The sequence below is a fragment of the Antechinus flavipes genome, chromosome 1 (genome assembly GCF_016432865.1).
Source record: "Antechinus flavipes isolate AdamAnt ecotype Samford, QLD, Australia chromosome 1, AdamAnt_v2, whole genome shotgun sequence".
Classification (NCBI taxonomy): Eukaryota; Metazoa; Chordata; class Mammalia; order Dasyuromorphia; family Dasyuridae; genus Antechinus; species Antechinus flavipes.
In genome coordinates, this window is record NC_067398.1 from 234,625,700 (window position 1) to 234,645,202 (window position 19,503).

The 19,503-nt window shown below is 33.4% G+C and overlaps 1 protein-coding gene across 1 annotated transcript in view; it reads left to right on the top strand.

Annotated features, from left to right (window-relative positions):
- Positions 1 to 19,503, top strand: part of PRDM6 (PR/SET domain 6) — a 157,405-nt gene that overhangs the window by 128,386 nt on the left and 9,516 nt on the right. Inside the window, exons 5-6 of the mRNA XM_051997960.1 lie at positions 3,631 to 3,973; positions 17,258 to 17,434. Of these exons, the coding sequence (XP_051853920.1) occupies positions 3,631 to 3,973; positions 17,258 to 17,434 (520 nt within the window). The remainder of the gene's footprint in view (positions 1 to 3,630; positions 3,974 to 17,257; positions 17,435 to 19,503) is intronic.

The window sequence follows — 19,503 nt, forward strand, 5'->3', positions numbered from 1 at the left end:
AGACCATTAGAGATCATTAGTAACTTTAGAGAGGACATTTTTATTGATGATGAGGTTGGAAGCCAGATTGCCCAGGGGTAGAGGAGGATGAAAAAAATGAAAGCTCCATGTATAAAATGAGTTTCTCAAGGAATTTAACTAGTAAGGAAAGAAAAGATAGAAAGTGATAACTAGCAAGGATAATCAGATCAAGTAAAAGTTTTTTTTGTTTGTTTGTTTTGTTTTTAAAGATGTGAGAGACATGGGCATGTTTTTAGGCAGCAGAAAAGGTGTCAATAGATAAGGAGAGATTGAAGATAAAAGAGAGGGGCCTGATGGGGTGAATTTGCTGGACAAGATAGCGTTGTGAAAAAATTAATTTATTATATTCCTAATATTAAGCAGCAATAAAATCAATTTAACATGTATTTAAAATCAATTATACTTAAAAAACTAATTCTTCCTGAAAATATGAACATATCAAATTACTAGTGCTCATACTTGTGTCCCCTTCCTTCTGTACGTAATTAATATTTGTATCTGTGTATATAGTTTTCCTTTTATACTAATAGCTTTTATCTTCTCAGTGTCTTGAAGTATGCAAGGCAGTTTCCTCACAATAAACTTGTGAAGTTGGTAATATAAACATTATTATCCCCATTTTTAAGCTGAGAAAACTGAGGCCCAGAGAAATTAGGTAATTTTCCCAGATTACATTGCTGATACATGAAAGAGTCAGAATTTGTATTTGAGTCTCATGATTTCATGATCAACACTCTTTTAATTATCCCATATTGACTTTTTTATAATCAACATCTATATGTATTTTTTTAAATTTTATTTTCTATTTCCCACTATTTCATACAACGCTCTTCAAATTTATTTATATTCTTTATAATTATTTTGGGAGGACTTCATAGTAACCTATTTCATTGATATAATGTAGTTTATTTGGCCATTTACTAACTACTAGATAGATAGGTAGCTTCTAGATCTTTATAATAAAAATGAAGTTGTTATAAACTTGTACATTCCTAATAACTGATTATTTTTGTGACTTCCTAGTGTACAAAAAGATTCTACTCATTTACATATAGAGACATATATATGTATATATATATATATATACATATAGACATATATGTATATATATATATGTGTATATATGTCCTTTCACAACTTTGCCAGCATTTAATTTTGTCAGTTTTGGTTAATATCCAATAAGCCACTTTATGGGTGTCTTGAAAATCAACTGCTCAAGGGTGAAAGCCCAGGATAATGGTTAAATCATATTCACTATAATACTTATTCTTTGTTCATAATATATAATAAAGTCCTCTCATGAGAATTTGATTTGAAGACTCCAAATAGTTAGAAGAGAATAACAGAAGATTAGAAAGCCAAATTGCCGGAATCTAGGAGAAGATTTATACTTCTTAGAATCTTCTTTAGTCAGTCTCTCTCCTCTCCTTCCAACATGCCTCTTCATCTGTTGCTTTTTCGGTTTTCTTCCTGTCTCTTAATTTTGTTTCATGCTATATCTTTTGGGGGTTTCATTTTCCTTTTCTGGAATATTTCATTATTTTTCATTCCTTCAATGTTAAGAATAACTGGAAATTGCTTAGTAAATTTTTGCTAATATGTTGCTAATATATGAGCAAAAAAAAATCAAGAATATTAGAATATTTTCCTTCAAAAGAAAGAATTCCTTTGTTCTTATTGTTATCACCTAGTTCAGGTTTTTGTCACTTTTTAAATGGATTTTTAAATGGATTACTGAAAGTGTCCTTGATTCAAATCTCTTCCCACACTAATTGTTAGGATAATTTTTTCTTAGACATTGCTTTTGTTGTTACTACTATACTACAAAATCTTCATTGATTCAACTTCCAATAGTATTAAATTTAAGTCTCTCTTCTTGTTTTTTAAAGACTTGCATAATCTGGTCTCATTCCAGCAAGGCAAACTTGTTTCCTCTGATCCCTAATAGCCACACAAGTGTCCTCACCATACAATATACATATCATAGACATCTTAGCCTACTCATTTATTATTACCTAGAAGGTCCTCTTCTCTCTTGCATTCTATGCCCAACCATCCTTAAAACCATGGCTAAATTCTCCCTTCATTCCTCCCTAATCTCCCTCTCACTTGATCACCAACAGTATTTTTAGCTTATAACTCACAATTTGTTATTTAATTATGTATAACCTTTTATGTTTCCCTAATGTTCATGTGACTCCTACCAAATTCCTTTTATGACACAGACATGGTACTGAAACCTAAACCAGGTAGGATGAAAACAGAGAAAGAAAATTATAGACCAATTTCCCTAATGAATATTAACGCAAAAATCTTAAATAAAATATTAGCAAAGAGATTACAGAAAGTCATCCCTAGGATAATATACCATCACCAAGTAGTGTATTATCCTGGGGATGATTTTTTGTAATCTCTTTGGATTTATACCAGGAATGCAGGGCTGGTTCAATAGTAGGAAAACTATTAGCATAATTGATTATATCAATAACCGAACTAACAAAAACTATGTTATTATTTCAATAGATACAGAAAAAGCATTTGACAAAATCCACACCCATTCCTATGAAAAACACTAGAGAATATAGGAATAAATGGATTTTTCCTTAAAATAATCAGTAGCAACTATTTAAAACCATCAGCAAGCATCATATGTAATGGAGATAAACTAGAACAATTCCCAATAAGATCAAGGGTGGAATAAGGTTGCCCACTATCACAATTACTATTCAATATTTTATTAGAAATGTTAGCATTGGCAATACAAAAAGAAAAATAGATTAAAGGAATTAGATTAGGTAATGAGGAAACTAAATTATCACTCTTTGTGGATGATATGATGGTATACTTAGAGAACCTGAGAGAGTCAACTAAAAAACTACTAGAAACAATCCACAATTTCAGCAAAATTGCAGAATACAAAATAAATCCACATAAATCATTAGCATTTTTATATATCACCAATAAAATCCAGCAGCAAGTGATACAAAGAGAAATTCCATTTAAAATAACTGTCGATAGTATAAAATATTTGGGAATTTATCTGCCAAGGGAAAGTCAAGAGCTATATGAACAAAACTACAAAACACCTTCCACACAAATAAAGTCATATCTAAACAACTGGAAAAATATCAAGTGATCTTGGGTAGATCAAATTAATATAATAAAAATGACAATACTACCTAAATTAATTTACTTATTTAGTGCTGTACCAATCAAACTCCCAAGAAATTATTTTACAGATCTAGAAAAAATAATAACAAAATTCATCTGGAAGAACAAAAGGTCAAGAATTTCAAAGGAATTAGTGAAAAAAAAAAAGCAAATGAAGGTGGAATAGCTGTGCCAGACCTAAAAGTGTATTATAAAGCAATCGTCATCAAAATCCTATTGTTGAAGTGTATTATCTTTTCAGTTAGATTGTGAAGTTGTTGGGGGCAAGGACCTTGTCATATACTTTTTTCCAGATCCTTATAGAATTGGGTACTCCATAAATATCAGCTGATTGAGCTGTTACTTTATGATAACAATGTTTTTTCTTGAACCATGTTACAGTTGCCTGTAAAATTGATCTGTTTTTTCCACTTTTCTTTCTTGCTGTTGTTCTGCCAGTGAATGTCCCTTCAACTGTAATGGAAGCCATGTGCAGACAAGACACCCTGCAGTCCTTTAACAAAAGCAGCAAGCTCTCTCCTGCCACGCCACAGCGCTCTGTAGTTTTCCCACAGACTCCATGTAGCCGGAATTTCTCTCTCCTGGACAAGGCTGGGCCCATCGAGTCAGGATTTAATCAAATCAATGTAAAAAACCAGCGAGTTCTTGCAAGCCCAACTTCAACCAGCCAACTCAACTCTGAGTTTAGTGACTGGCACCTTTGGAAATGTGGGCAATGCTTTAAGACATTCACTCAGCGGATCCTTTTACAGATGCACGTATGCACCCAGAACCCTGACAGGTAAAATTTGGTCATCTGCCTACCATTTGTAAGTGTAAACTTAGCTATATTTGTTCCACTTCCTCAAAACAAACCACCTGTGAACAGAATATCCACAGCATCTCATAACTGAAGGAAACTTTAAGTCAGACAGTGATGGTTACTGCTTGATTTTGTGGTTTATAAAAATAATTTGGGAGTTGAGTCCACAGATTAGGAGGAAGTAGATGGGAATTTTGCCTGTTTTTTAGTTTTATACAACTAGTTGTAAGAGTGTGAAAAAAAGAAGGAAGATTTATGAATATCATAAATGGAAAAACGAGGTCAAGATAGTTAAAATCTTCTCTGTCTTACAAAGATAATATAACTCTCTGCTGTGCTGCTGTCACAGTCATTTCAGAGTTCACCTATAGTGTGCAATGTGTATGAGCTTAATTAAGTACCGAGAGGTAATGAATTGGAATTTTTTGCTTAGTACTATTTTTCTTCAGAGCATGCAAACCCATAAATCGTGCAAAGCTGTCAAAAGGAAATACCTCCTCTCTCAGTGATGTGGAGGAAAACAGATGCCACTTATTCAATAAACTAATATCCACACAGAAGAAAAATGTTGACTAGATACCTCAGAGTCAAAGTTGGCTTGAAAGTTTGTCAATAAGGAATTTTATGGCCATGAACTGAGGATGAAATTTAGCTGAACAAGTGAATTAAAATTTCAGGTACTCTGACCAGTGGCACAGTAGATATAATGGAACCATTATTTATGAATCAAAACTGGTTTATTTGACAATTTTGATAGCTGGCATCACAAAAGACAAAAATCAAATTAATTCAATAGGAAAGGATTTCTGTGTTTTATCTCTTCTTTATTTGTGATGAAGATTTGACTAAAAATACTAAGTATCTGGAAAAATCACTGTGGATGTAACAGGATACAAAAGTGGAAAAATATTTCCCTATGGCAAGCATGAAAGCCTAAAGAGGCAAGAGCTCTGGTTTCTTTTCTAATTTTGAGACAAATTTACCAAAAATATAAAGCATAAATGATTTAATTTTGTATGATATAATAATTTGCCTAATTTCTCCTTGCTGGTTCACAAGTCTCAAGAAGGTGCTCCTCACAGTCATAGAGTGAAGATAAGCTTTCTTCTGAGAGGTGAAATTAGTTTTTACAACTCTATGGATTTCTGTACGGTTAGCTTATGAGCCGTAGGAGGAAAACAGAGTTAACTATTACTCTCTCACTATATTTCTACTAGTAAACATTTTATAAAATAGTCATTAATTTTAGCACATACATGTTTTCATTGGTACCCATGTTAGCAGCAAACATTGCTGAAAAGAAATAAATGTTAGAATAAATTTTTCTTTCTTTGGGAATGTTAAAATAGAAGTGACTTTAAAAATCTTTCTCCATCTGTCACTTTTATTAGAGGGAGTATCTCCTAACAGAAACTTTTTCTATTCCCTGCACACCTTTTTTACCATGTATGTTGGCTGTTGAAATGGTATGAACATCTTGAAACTGTTTTCTTTGAATCCAATAAGGATGTAGTAAGATTCACTAAGCAAAAGTTTTTAAAAGCACTTGCATCTGCTTCCAGTGAAATGACTGCAGGTGTAGCTGCAGCCTCCTGGTATTATTTTGTATTTGGGGAACTTTCCCAGCTGAAAGATACTTTCAAGCAACATTCCCATTGCGAACTTAATTAAGAGATCAAGTGACTTCAGATGGAATAGGCTAAGGGTCACTGTAGACACTCATTCCTAACTGCTTAACTAAAAGTAAGGTGAATTAAATGAAATTATAACTGGAAGAATCTGGTTTCTGAAACAGAACCATTTTAACTTGGAGCATAACACATTTCTATGCTTTGTGCATTATAAAGAGATGAAAAATGACCATAATAAATCAAAAGACATTGAAATAGACTTTTGCCAGACTCTGGTTATATAATTTACTTAGTGAAGTCAGATTTGCATTAAGGTTTATATTCCTATGATATGTGTGCTGTAAAATAATAGTTGTATAATTAGTAATGGTAACCTAAAAACTTTCAGAAAAAATTGACCAAAAAATACATATTTTTGAGTATCATAGGGAAGAGACAGACCAATTTTCATTTGTTCAAATTTAATTCAGATTTATAGGCTAGAGTCTAGGTTGAACTGACATCCCAGAACTTTTCTAGACCCATGATTTGTTTGTTTTTTACATAGAGTGACCAGGCATTCAAAGCTAAGCAAAATGGGGAATTTGTACAATTCAGACAAGGACTCTGAATTGGGCTGAATGACTAAAGTAATCACCCGTATTGCTCAAGTTCAACACTTTTCCCCCCACTACATCGTGGGGAGCTGGTAATAACTATTCAATGTCACTATATCAGGGACTCTAAACTTGGAATCTGTAGACTTTGGGGAATATATTTCAGTGGGCCCATGAAGTTGGATAAGAAAAAAAAAAAAAATATATATATATATATATATATATGTGTGTGTGTGTGTGTGTGTGTGTGTGTGTGTGTATGTGTGTATATATATATATATATATATATATATATATATATTTACTAATTACTAATTGAAATTCAGCATTTCTTCAAATATGAACTAAAAAATATTCAGAGGTGTCCACAAATTTCTTTGGGGACTAAAAGGGATGTTGATACAAAAGATTAAAAAGCCTTGATCCAAAATTAACTTTCTTTTTTCTTTGGCAAGGGGTTAAGTGACATGCACAGGATCACACATCTATGAAGTGTTAAGTGTCTGAGACCAGATTTGAACTCAGGTTCTCCTGACTTCAGGGCTCGAGCTCTATCTACTTCACCACCTAGCTGCCCCTGATCTTTGAATTAACTTAAAATGATTATGGCCTTCAAAAATAACCTACCATATATTACTAATAATGGGAAGACTTCCAAATCATAGTAGTAAATCAACTTTAGTCATTAGGGCTCACATGGAAATTAAGGGTTGCTTTTTAAAAAGATAATAGCTAAAATTAACATGATGTCAGAAAGTGAAGAATTAAGAAGCCTCTTGAAAGAGGAAAGTGTAAAAGCTAGTTTGAAGTGTAACATCAAAAAAATAATACCTTGGCAACTGGTCCTTTCACTTCTTGGCAAATAGAGGGAGAAGAAATGGAAGCAGTGTCAGATTTTATAAGTCTTGGGCTCAAAGATCACTGCAGATGGTGACTGTAACCATGAAATTAAAAGCCGCTTGCTCCTTGGAAGGAAAGCTATGGTAAATCTGGACAGAATACCAAAGAACAGAAATCACCTTGCCAACAAAGGTTTGTATAGTCAAAGCTATGGTTTTTCCAGTAACAATCTATGGCTGCTGTAAGGTGGATTATAAGGAAAGCTGAGTTCTGCAGAATCAATGCTTTTTGAAGAAGACTTCTGAAAGTGTTTTGGACAGCAAGGAGATCAAATCAATCAATACTTAAAGAAATTAATTCAGACTATTCCTGGGAAGGCCAAACATTAAAGCTGAAGCTTAATACTGAATGTAATACTTAGTTTATTACTTCATACTGAAGCTTTGGCCACATAATGAGGAGATGGATTCATTGGGAAAGACGCTGATGTTGGGAAAGATTGAAGGCAAAAGAAAAATGGGTGGCAGGGGATGATAGCATCACAGAAACAATGAACATGAAATTGGGCATTCTTTGAGAAATGGTGGAAAATAGAAGGGTCTGTCATGCTATGGTCCATGGGCTAATGAAGAGTCAGATGTTTGAATAACAACAACAACAAAAATTTTTTTTGCATAGAGCTTTAAGGTTTACAATGTGCTTTATCTAGGTTGTCTCATTTGATGGGTTTTCCCTGTCTTATCAGAAATTTAGATCAAGTTATTTTTCGTTGTGGTGGTGATTGTTTTTTTGAGAAGCAATTGGGTTAAGTGACTTGATCAGGGTCACACAACTATTGAGTGTCTGAGGACAGATTTGAACTCAGGAAGATGAGTCTTCCTTACCCAGGCCTGGCACTCTATCTACTGTATCACCTGGCTGCTCTAATTCCCAAGTCTTGACTGTCATCAGTATAGATGATTTAGGAGCTATATCAGATCAGAATCACAGAAAGTCAATCCAATTCCCTTAATATATACAGGAAGAAACTGAGTTCCAAAAAGGTGAATTCTATTATGGGGCAGAGCTAAGGCTTGAATTCAGATCTTCTTACTCTTAAGAACTACCTTCTTGTGATTCTTAAAAGAAATTGTTATTAATTTCTCATGGAACATATGTACAAAACTGGAGACATCCAAAAGAGAATTCAGCTTGGTTAATTTGTCTCAACTGCATCATTGCTTTCTCCAGCAGTAAAGAATTATGAGTATTTTACCTTATCAATTAAAAAACTTGCAAATACAGAGTCTGTGATGTGATATCCATATAGTCATCCTCTGAGGATGGCAGCTCACTGAGGGGCCAGAGCAGCATAAGCCCAAGGGGCGTCTTCATGATCATTCTTTCAGAAGTGGGTAAGAAAGATCACATCTCATCCTCCCCACTCATAACGGGACTTTTCTCCAACATTTTCCATTTTCTTTTCTCTTTCTGCCTCCTCGACTCCCCTGTACTTGCTATGCAAGTTCTCAGCAACTGTGGCACAATGACTAGAATCCTGGACCTAATCTCAATTCAAATCTAGTCTGAGATACTTAATAATTGGGTAAATCAAGTAATCTCTCTCCATCTCAATTTCTTCAAATATATAATATTTGATAATAATAGCACCTACCCCAGGGTTGTTTTGGGGATCAAATGAGATATTTGTTAAAAAGGACTTTTAGCACATTCTGGAATAGAGTAGCATTATATAAATGTTTATTTCTTTCCCTTTCTATTTCTCTCAACATTCCTTCTTTTCTCACTTTTGAACTAGTCCTCTCTTCTTAGCAATTAAGTTACCTATTGGGCACTCATGAAACAACTGCATACATGAAGCTAGGAAAATTCCTTCGCCCAGCCTATCTATCCCCTGCCCTGCGTCCCCTCCTGAGTACAGTGGGCAACCACTGAGTTAGACTCCTGAAGCAAACCCTCATTTTGGATCACACAAGCCTGAACAGGTGTGAACAAGTTGAGGTCAATAGCACAGACTTTATAGTATTCTTTTCCTTAAACCTTTCCTTCTTCTAAACTTCTCTATTACTGTTGATATCCCCATCATCCTTCTGGTAAATAGATGACTAGCTGTCATCTTCAATTACTGACTTTCCCAGAGGTAACTAGGTGGCACAGTGAGTAGAGTGCTAGAGTCAGAAAGACATGAATTCAAATCCAGTCTTGGATGCTTATTAGCTGTGTGACTCTAGGCAAATCATTTAACCTCTGTCTATCTTAGTTTCTCATCTATAAAATGGGAATATTAATAGCCTCTGCTTCCCAGGACTCTTGAAAAGATCAAGAGAGAAAATGTGTGAAGCACTAAAAACAGGATCTGACATACAGTAAGTGCTTAATAAATGCTCCCTCCCTTTTCTTCCCTCCTTCACATATCCATCCAAATCTTGCCATTTCTATATCCACAGTATTCTCCCATCTCTTCCCTTTTCTAAACTTACACAGCCATCATCTCCGTTTAAGTCCTTATCCTCCCTAATGTGAACTATTACAATCTCTTCTTAATTGGAAATCTTTCTTCAAGTTTCAATCACAGAATTATTTAAGAGTACCCAGGTTCATGTTCATGTTATTTCTTTGCTGAAACTAAGTAATTTTTCAAAGGCCTGTCTTCCTTATTCTAGTCTATTTTTTCTTTTCAAACAATATCAGACAAAGAAGGAAGCAGGAATTGAAGTCCATTCATATTTGAGTTATAGATTTTCCCTATGCTTTGGATATTTCCCAATGCCCAGTTGAAGTTATCTTGATTAAATTTTGTTTGAACCAAGAGTCAGAAATCCCTTTTCTCTTTTGTTTTTCTGATGCAGAAATCTTTCAAATTACAATTGGGAATCTCTACAAAGAAGTAACCAAAAGCCTTTAATGCCAGCTAATCATTTTTAGACAATTGCCTTTTCTCTTCTCTTCCTTCTTTCCAGACACTTAAAATCACTAACGCTCTTTTGAATTTGGTTTTCTTTCCACTTCTCCCTACCCCCATGACTGTTGGTTGGTTGTGTATGGTATGCAGCTATAAAGGAGGAAATTCCTCTAGAATATCTTTGGATGTTTACATTTGTGCTGTCTTGTCTTTGTTTTATAACATGTAAGTTAGTAAATAAAATATACAGAGCAAAGGAAAAAAAAAATCCTGTAGAGGGAGAATCTGGAAATTTATCCATCACCATAATTTTTTTTTGGTTGGGGTATAGGAGGAGATGGAGTGGATAGGATATTGCCAACTTCATATGTTATACTGTGTATTTTTTTCTGAGTGTCTTTTTTAGGAAGCAAAGATATCTTTTTCCTAGAATGCACTTTTCTTCAAGCCCTTTGGCTCACCCCTTCTGTAGCTTTCCTGAAATATTTTTCTCCTTAGATAGGGCTATGTTCCTTTCTCATTGCACACAGCCAGCAGTGACCCAAGGGTGGAGCTCCCTTTGAAGTCACTGGGAGATCTGCACTGGAACTAGCTTTCATGGAGTAAGGAGTGAATGTAGGCCTGACGGAACATCTTTTATCCTGGAGGCTTTCATGCCATGAAATACATATCAAAGGAGGATTAAAAATTTCAAACCAAACCAAACTGAATGTTGTTAAATGTTCCATCCTTTTTGTATGTGTATACCAAACCAATTACAGACTTAAAGCAAATGAGTTGCACATTTTTCCAGAATAGTTCTTTTTTCAAAGAACAGCCAGTTTCAGATAATGCCAGGAGAGGAAGAAAGTTGTGTTGTTATCCTTGTTCTGCTCTAAACATGTACCAGGAGTGATGCAGGGTTAATAGCCTAATTTGGACCCTGTTTATTCCTTAGTAATGTCTTTACATAAGAAGGGAAACTATTAAATTCTAAAGAAGATATAGAATATGTGGTCATGAGCTGAAAAAGTGCTCTTTCTGAACTTTTGAGCAATAGACACAGAATCTGCGAAAAGAAAATAAAGCTTGTGTAGAAAATAGAAATTAAAATTGGTATGGGAATTTTTAATTTCTTTTTATTCCTTATTAATCTTTTGATTAATATTAACTTCAACTGATCAAAATCTGTCTTGTGGAATTTTTTCTACATTTTTATCTTTTTTTTTTTTTTTTTTTTTGCTTAGAGTTTGTAACATTCCTCAGATAAGAAGTCAAAGGAAGAATCTTAACTGTTCCTGACTTCTTGGTGATATGTAAATCTTCCTTCTCAATCAGCCTATTTGTATAAGCCTCTTAACATAGTTTAATCTATAATTTCATTTAGTTTACCTGTAGACCTTGTTTGATGAAATTTGCTTCTTTAGGGAATGGATGAAATCATGACTCTGTTTAGCTAAGTTTGTTGAATTTTTATGACATTGAAGAAAATATACGATTTTGAACCTGTCTTTTCTTTAAGTTTTATGACCTAAAAGGAATATACAAATTGCAATATGTAAATGAATTATTTCTCTGTCACTGTGACATAGTTTATTCTATAAGAAGTCATCAGAATCCTCATAATTGGTTGTTGTTTTCTGAAGTCTAAACCTATGCTTGAGCATAATAATAAAACCTAGATTTTTGCCTCCATAATTTCTATGTTGTAGTAAATATATATCTGATAGCAGTTATCTACCACATGAACAAAGAAGAAATATTTCTCCCATAACAAAGTGAACATTAAGAGGTGAGAAAGATTCTTAATAGAAAATGGAAAAAGAATTTTGCACAATTTTTCATTTATCGAAGCTTCTGTTGTTCAGGTAGGAAATAGGGCCTTCATGTAAAATTACTATGTTTATTCCATCATAGGCATACAGACAGAATAAGGAAAAGAAAAAAAAAAGAAATTAATTTTATTTGCAGTAGCAAATAAAAATAAATTTAAGCATTCAAATGAGATGCTTCTGTTGAAGGCTGTTGTGTGTATATTCTTTTCAAGAATATCAATTATATTTACTTTCAGAATGATGAAATGCTGTTATTGTATTTGCAGATGACATGAAAATAATAAATGATAGTTTTTAAAAGTAGATTCTCAAATTGGACTACTAAGGCATTCTTTGATAGAATTGTGAAATAATCTAACCATTGTGGAGAACAATTTGGAATCATGCCCAAAGGGTAACAAAGCTGTGCATACTCTTTGATCTAACAATACCTGTACTAGGTCTGTATCCTAAAGAGATCAAACAAAAGGGAAAAGACCTTCATGTACAAAATTTATGCCATCAATTGGGAAATGACAGAACAAATTGTGGTATATGGGAATACGAATGTAATGGAATATTACTATATTTTAAGAAATGATGGACAGATAAATTTCAGAAAAATCTGGAAAGACATATGAATTGATGCTCAGTAAAGTGGGTAAAATCAGGAGAATATCATATACAATAACAACAATATTGTGTAATGATCAACTATGATAGACTTAGCTTTTCTTAGCAATACAATAATATCAAAAAACTTATGATGGAAAACGCATCCACATTCAGAGAAAAAACTGGTGGATGCTGAATGCATCAGAATTCAGAATCCATTAGAATGCAAATCAAAGCATATAATTTTTACTTCATGGCATGTGTGTGCATGTGTGCATGTGCATGCACTTTTTCCTTTTGTTTTGTTTCTTTCACAACTTAACAAATGTGGAAATATGTTTAACATGATTGCACATTTATAAATTATATCATATTGATTGCCATCTTGGGAAGGAAGTTGGGAGGAAGGGAAAAAAGAGAAAAATTTGGAACTCAAAATCATAAAAAAATGAATGTTGAAAACTATCTTTACATGTAATTGAAAAAAATAAAATACTATTTACATAAAATAGATAACATTTAGTTATATGAAATGAGATACTAGAATTAGTAAAGCCCATAAATACTTCATCTAGTGTGACATGGAAAATGAGCCGCCAAGCTATCACTTCCCTATGTATACTGTTTTATTAAAATGTAAACTCCTTGAGGGCAAGAGCTTTCTTGCTTGCATGTTTTTCTATTCCCAGATCTCAGTTTAAGCTTAATAAATGTTTATTAATTCATTTATTCATTCATCCATGTGGAAACAACGTCTTGAGGGGTTAGTTGCTAGTTAGGAGTCCAGGAGCACTAGAACCTCAGAGTTCTTCACACTAGATGCTAATTTCTACAGATTTTAATAGCAACTTCTCAATGCTGTCATAGGCTAAGTTGTTTTAGAATCTGTTTTTCCCTGACAGCCAGGATAACATTAGATCTTCAGTTGCTTTCTTTTGAATATTTACATACAAAGATTAGATTGACTTTGGACTTTGGAAATAAATCAACCAAACTTTTGACAGCATCCTTGGGAAAAAAAAAAAGATAAATTGGTTTTATATTTAATGGTTTACTGTTTATCATAGTAGCTATTAAAAATAGATAACCAGAGGCTAATATTGTTAATGGTCCCTTTCAGTATTAGAAAATAATCAATCATCAGTGGACATAGCATATATAAATACATTCAGGTTTAAATTTTTCATAATCATTAACAGCATTTTAAACAGAATGATTTTAAAGAAACTTATTTTTCAACTCAAGATTTTTATATTAATGATGACCACAAAGCACAGGTTAAAGATACAAACATTTTCAACTTGATATAATTATAAGAGAGCTCAAAGGGACATATTATAGTCATGAAAAAAGGCATGCACAATTTGTCAAGGTTGATAAACTTCCCACTAACAACTTTTACATATATATTCCTTTGAAATTTGGTGGAGAACCGCAGTTAGATAGATTTCCAAATGGAAGTAATTAAAATTGCATTGAATTGAGCTATTGACTAATCCTAGGCTATTAATCAGGCTAAAAAATTCTACGATCAGAGCTCAGTGTTCTGAAGCACTGTAAAATAATAGTATTTGTGATCAGTGATGCAAGTAGCCGCAATTAAGCAGTTCACTTGACAAATGAGAGGGTACACTTTATTTTGCACTTAATTGAATTGTTGTACATGCTTGGTCACCATTGTCTGCTGCCTTTCATTTTGGTTTCCAGCCATTTGAGCACACACATTTATTAAGAGGAACAATTAAGTCTGCCTTGGCCCTTGGCTGTATAAGTGCAGACAGTGAAAACTAGGCCACAAATTAGGACTCTATGTAGTATCATAGTTATTTCTCCAGACATAGTTCTAATTTTGAACTATGAATTTTGAATTAGAACCCTGTTATGGAATTATATGGCACACTTTAAAAAAGGGGGAAATGCAAGACTTCATATAACTCACTGGCTTCTGAATAGGCAGGGCAGATAAATTTTAAAATAAAATTGAACATTTAATCTGTTTTATGCAAACAAAAAATTGATTTATATTTTCAAGTCAAAGAGAAATGTTGTCTGCCAGTGGCACAATGGATAAAGCTCATGATTTGGAGTTAGGAAGACCCAAATTGAAGCCTGCCTCGGACATTTTACTAGAAGTGTGACACTAAGCGAGTCATTTAATGTCTCTGCTCAATTTTTCTTATTTAAAAATTGGATTAATAATAGTACCTTCCTCACAGGGTTGTTTTGAGGATCAGATGGGTTAACATATGTAAAGTATTTTGCATTCTTTAAAGAACTATAAAACTGGTAGCTATGATGCTATTGCTGCTGAAGTATTTGTTGGGACTTGCTTTCCATTGACAATGGGCATACATTGCAAAAACTATATCATATTATCTTTTATTAAGTAACAAATGGTAGCACTTGCTACATACCTCCATTTACTTCTGGATTAAACAGAAATTTGCAGGAAGAAGACATGTTGTGGATAATATCTTTCTTAATTAATAAAAGGAGCAAACAACCTAAATTTCAAATCTGAAACCATGTTTAAGTATAAAGAGACATTTTAAAAGTATACTCTCACTTTTCCCCTGGGTAATTCAGATATTATGATTGTAGAAGGGTTTCGAACCATATAAATGCATATTTTTATAAAAATACCTGGCCTAAGTCAGAATCATCCAAAGATGGCCTTTGTCTCTGAATTTTGGTTATTTTACACTTTGTTTTCAAATTTCCTTAGTTACCAACTAGAGGTAATAATAGCTTCTTTACCTATCTCACAAAGATGTTGTGAGGATCAAAGAAGACAATTTGGATAAAACTCTTTGGCAAGTAAAAAAAAAAGGTACAAATATACTGTAATATTTTGTATTCTCAAAAGTAATCAAAATTTTTTTTCTTAAACATTCTACTTGATCAAACATGTACTTCTCTATTCCAAAATACAGTCTGAATTTTGTCTGGAAAGGTTTGAAAATGAATTTTGATATCATATTGTTGGCATTGTAAGTAAATTTGACTTATTTTGGAAATTATTTTATCTTAGAGGGCATGAGTAAATATTTTCTATATGACACTAAAAAATAGGCAACTAGTGATTAAAATTTTTTTTATACTCCACTTTGAAATTCTAGGGCCCAAAGTGGCAGCCATGCTATGGATTGACTCAAAAGGGGAAATAGCTAGTACTGTGAATTAGAAAGCGGGAAGATAACATGTTTCATTTCTCTATAATAATCAATCATCTCTGACTTTATTATCTTCAGTTTTGTCACTTTTATTTCTAGAACTGCCGGTTTTACTTTGCTTTGTTCTTTTTATTTCATAATATCTTCTTGCTAGTTCCCTGATGCTGCATGAATACATACTCTAAGACAGTTCCAACCCTTTCCAGTTCTAGAACCAGTTCTCCAAAGGGATATGTCACTGTACTTCCAAAGAGCCCTTCCCTGGACCTCATTACTCTTCTTTGCACCTTTCCATAAGAATGAAAGCTTTTGAAGTCAGAAACTATCTTTACTTATATGTATAACTTAAGGATTTGGAACATAGTAAGGGCTTAAATTAATTTTCATTCATTCATTCATTCAGTAACTCCAATACAACAGTAGCATCATTTTGCTTTATGGATGGACCAGGCACTCATAACAGCTTTGATTCCTCTTTTTGCACTCCAAACTCCTGTCAAGAGACCCTGCACCTTTTTCCCTAGATAACAATGTGGATCCTGTAGAAGCCCTCAGAAAGTAGAATCTGTGCTCTGGGATACTGTCTAGAAAGATTGCCCCAACATTTTTCTTTCTTTAGATTATGAAACAGTAAATAGGTTGCACTGTGCATCACAGATGTCATTGCATTATCTTGCCTCTCAAATCTATCCTTTTTCCTAATTTCCCTTTTCCCTCTAGGGTATCCCTAGTCTACTAGATTTTCAGTCTACTCTTCCTATTTCTCCTCTTGACTCCTCATTCAATTAAAGCTGCTCTCTTGAAAATTATCAACAATTTCTTAACTGTCAAAATATGATGGTCTTTTCTCAGTACTCATTTCTTGATCTCTTTGGAGTATTTAATACTGTTGACCACTCTCTCCTCCTGGATACTTAACTCTCTCCACTATGAATTCCTGGAAATTATACAAGTGTGTCACCTATTTTTAAAAACCCTCATATCTGCATACATTAAAATTTGTAAACATTTCCTAACTTGATTAAAAATCTTCCAAATGACAAACATCAGTGAAATTCAAAACTTTTTGTTAAGCTACTAAAAATACAACACCTTCCAATTAGTTTATAAAAACAAATGATTTTTATTAGAGAAGATGTAAACTTACCATCTGAATTTTAATAAATCACCTTTGCATAACTAATGGATGAGATTGGAAAAGTGAGTATCATGATTTAGTAACTACCAGCAATAATGCACTTCTTCCTTTTGGCTCTATATATCTTTGTGAAATGTCTTTGCTAGCTATGACAGCCATTAAATAATGAAATGAACTAAACTTCCAACTGAACCTTCAAATCACAAAAGTGATTTGCAAAAATAATGAGATATATTACACCACATTTCTCTCACTAAACATACCATTATTATTATTTAGTGAGAGAAAAAGATTTTTTATACAGGTTATAACCAAAATATCTCAATCTTTCAGTTCCATTTTTGTGTACATTTTGTAATGTACATTATTATTAAGATAGTAAATACATGCATATATTTTATAAATAAACAAGTATTCCTGTATTAGAGATGAGTGCACAGAAATTTTTTACTGATAGGCTACACGATCAAAGAACTTTAGGGATGCTGTCAGAAGAGTTGCCCATTCTTACAAGGTAAGGAACTCTTCCTCTTGCTGAAGCAGAAAATAATGATCAGGCTGTGTCTCTATTTCAGACCCTACCAGTGTGGTCACTGCTCCCAGTCCTTCTCCCAGCCTTCTGAACTGAGGAATCATGTGGTTACCCACTCCAGTGACAGACCTTTCAAGTGTGGCTATTGCGGTCGTGCCTTTGCTGGGGCTACCACCCTCAACAACCATATCAGAACTCATACTGGAGAAAAACCCTTCAAGTAAGTAACTGAGATATCAGATATTTTCCCCTTTCACCTAATTCTAATAGCTTCTCTCATGAGTAGGGGAAAAAAGGGGAACATCTGCTGCACCATATTATTCATCTCAAACAATTAGTGGTTAAGGCATTTGGAAGCTCAAAATCCAAGCTCTAAAAATTGTATTTTTTTTTCCAAGAAATTGTTATCAGATTTTGTATATCTGGTTTAGAGTTTTGGTTCAATCAATTAATAGCCATATGACTGTGACTAAGTCACTTGACCTCTTTGAAACCTCACTTTACCTTCCAATTATTCAACTTCTTTCAGTACCTTGCAAGTTATAAAATTTTGATTCTAAGATTCAAGAAGAGAAACTTTGAAAAGTCCTTTGAGACATATTCTTTTCATCTACTAGTGAAGTATAGCTGTGATTAATTGACAATTGAATAATGGCTTCAAAGGAAAGAATTTTCTTTAAGATATCCAGGGAAGGATTTCTCTTCCACTCCAAATACATTAAGTGGGTAGACATATAACTTATCATGCCTCCTGATGTTTAACCTTAGAGCAAGTATTGTGACTGGACATTTAATGTGCTTTTAAGGCTTCAAAATTACTATGTTGATAAGAAAATAAGAACCAGAAACAATAAGCATCAATGTCTTTGTGGGGTTCCTGGTGAAGGAAGGAACCTGAGCATTAATAGAGAAAGAGCATTTTAAAGAACAATTTTAATTTTTCTGAGACAGAGGCAATCAATGGAGACTTTAGCTTTGACAAGGTTATAATTCTCTGATAGAGCTTTTACTGCCTATGTAGAGTACTTTGTTGTTTTGAAATCTTTTGAATCTTTCAATTATTTTCCATGTTGTTCTTAATTTTTTGTTTATGAAGGAAAAGGAAAAGGAGATCTGCATCAGATCTCCTCTAAGAAATATATCAAAGAATTGAAGCAATATTAATAATGTGTAATATAAAGTAAAGATTAATCCCTATGCTCATTCTTAGCCAAGAAGGACCGTGCTAACAGAACTGTTTCTTTAAATAATGTGTCATTCTTGATATCTGGATCAAATGGCAGAGAATAGTATTATTATCTGCTCAAGACAAAACAATGTCCTGGATAAGAATAAATCCAACTGGTTTGGCCCCTAAATGACTTATTGTCTTGCCAATGGAGGGAAAAATATATGATTTTTGTTTTGTTTTGCTTTTTTTCCTATCAAGGACAGAACATTTTCTTTTAACCTAGTAACATCTTTTCATATCTCTCATACTTTGGCTTAATTTTTGGCATTAATTAGTAATTGAAAACAATGACAATTAACATTATTTAGGTTACATAAAAGGAAAATGGATCAGACACTGACCAGATGCAAGTCTGCCTCTTCCAACATGGAATTTATCAATGCCTTTGGCCTTAGACAGCTCACACATTTGATCATCAAAGAGTCACAAATTCTGCCCTCTTTTTTGTGGATGAGAATCATGATAATCTTACATTTTCCAGGATGTGGATCATAGAGCTTTGTAAATTCTGCCAGGCAGCACCTAAGCATTCTGCACCTGGGCCTTTCAGTCAGGCTATTAAAAAAAAAAAAAAAAAAGGCATTTCACAGGAATGAACCAAATATGGTGCTAGGAATCAGATTGATTTTTATCTAGTAGCTGTGTAAATAGATTTTAGTAATTAATTGAAGAGGTTTCAGGGTTAAAATGGAAAATAGATTTCTATTAATGTTAAGGTGTTACTTATGTGTAACCTTGTTGACTCCACTCAATTTTCATTCCTAACAGCCTGTTTTTGTCATGTTTCCAATAGATTTAACATTTTTGTTTAAATTTAATTTATCATAAGATTTCATCAAATAGTGCTTTTCTCAAAATTTGCACGTGCACGTGTGTGTGTATACATATGTATGAGAGACACAGAAACAAAGAGATAGAGGACAAGAGAGACAGACAGAGAGAGAGAAACAGACAGAGAGAAAAAAAAAACTGAGACAGACAGAGAGAGAGAGAGAGAGAAAGAGAGAAAGAGAGAGAGAGAGAAAGGAAATCAGTTAGCCAGGTCTGGATATATTGAG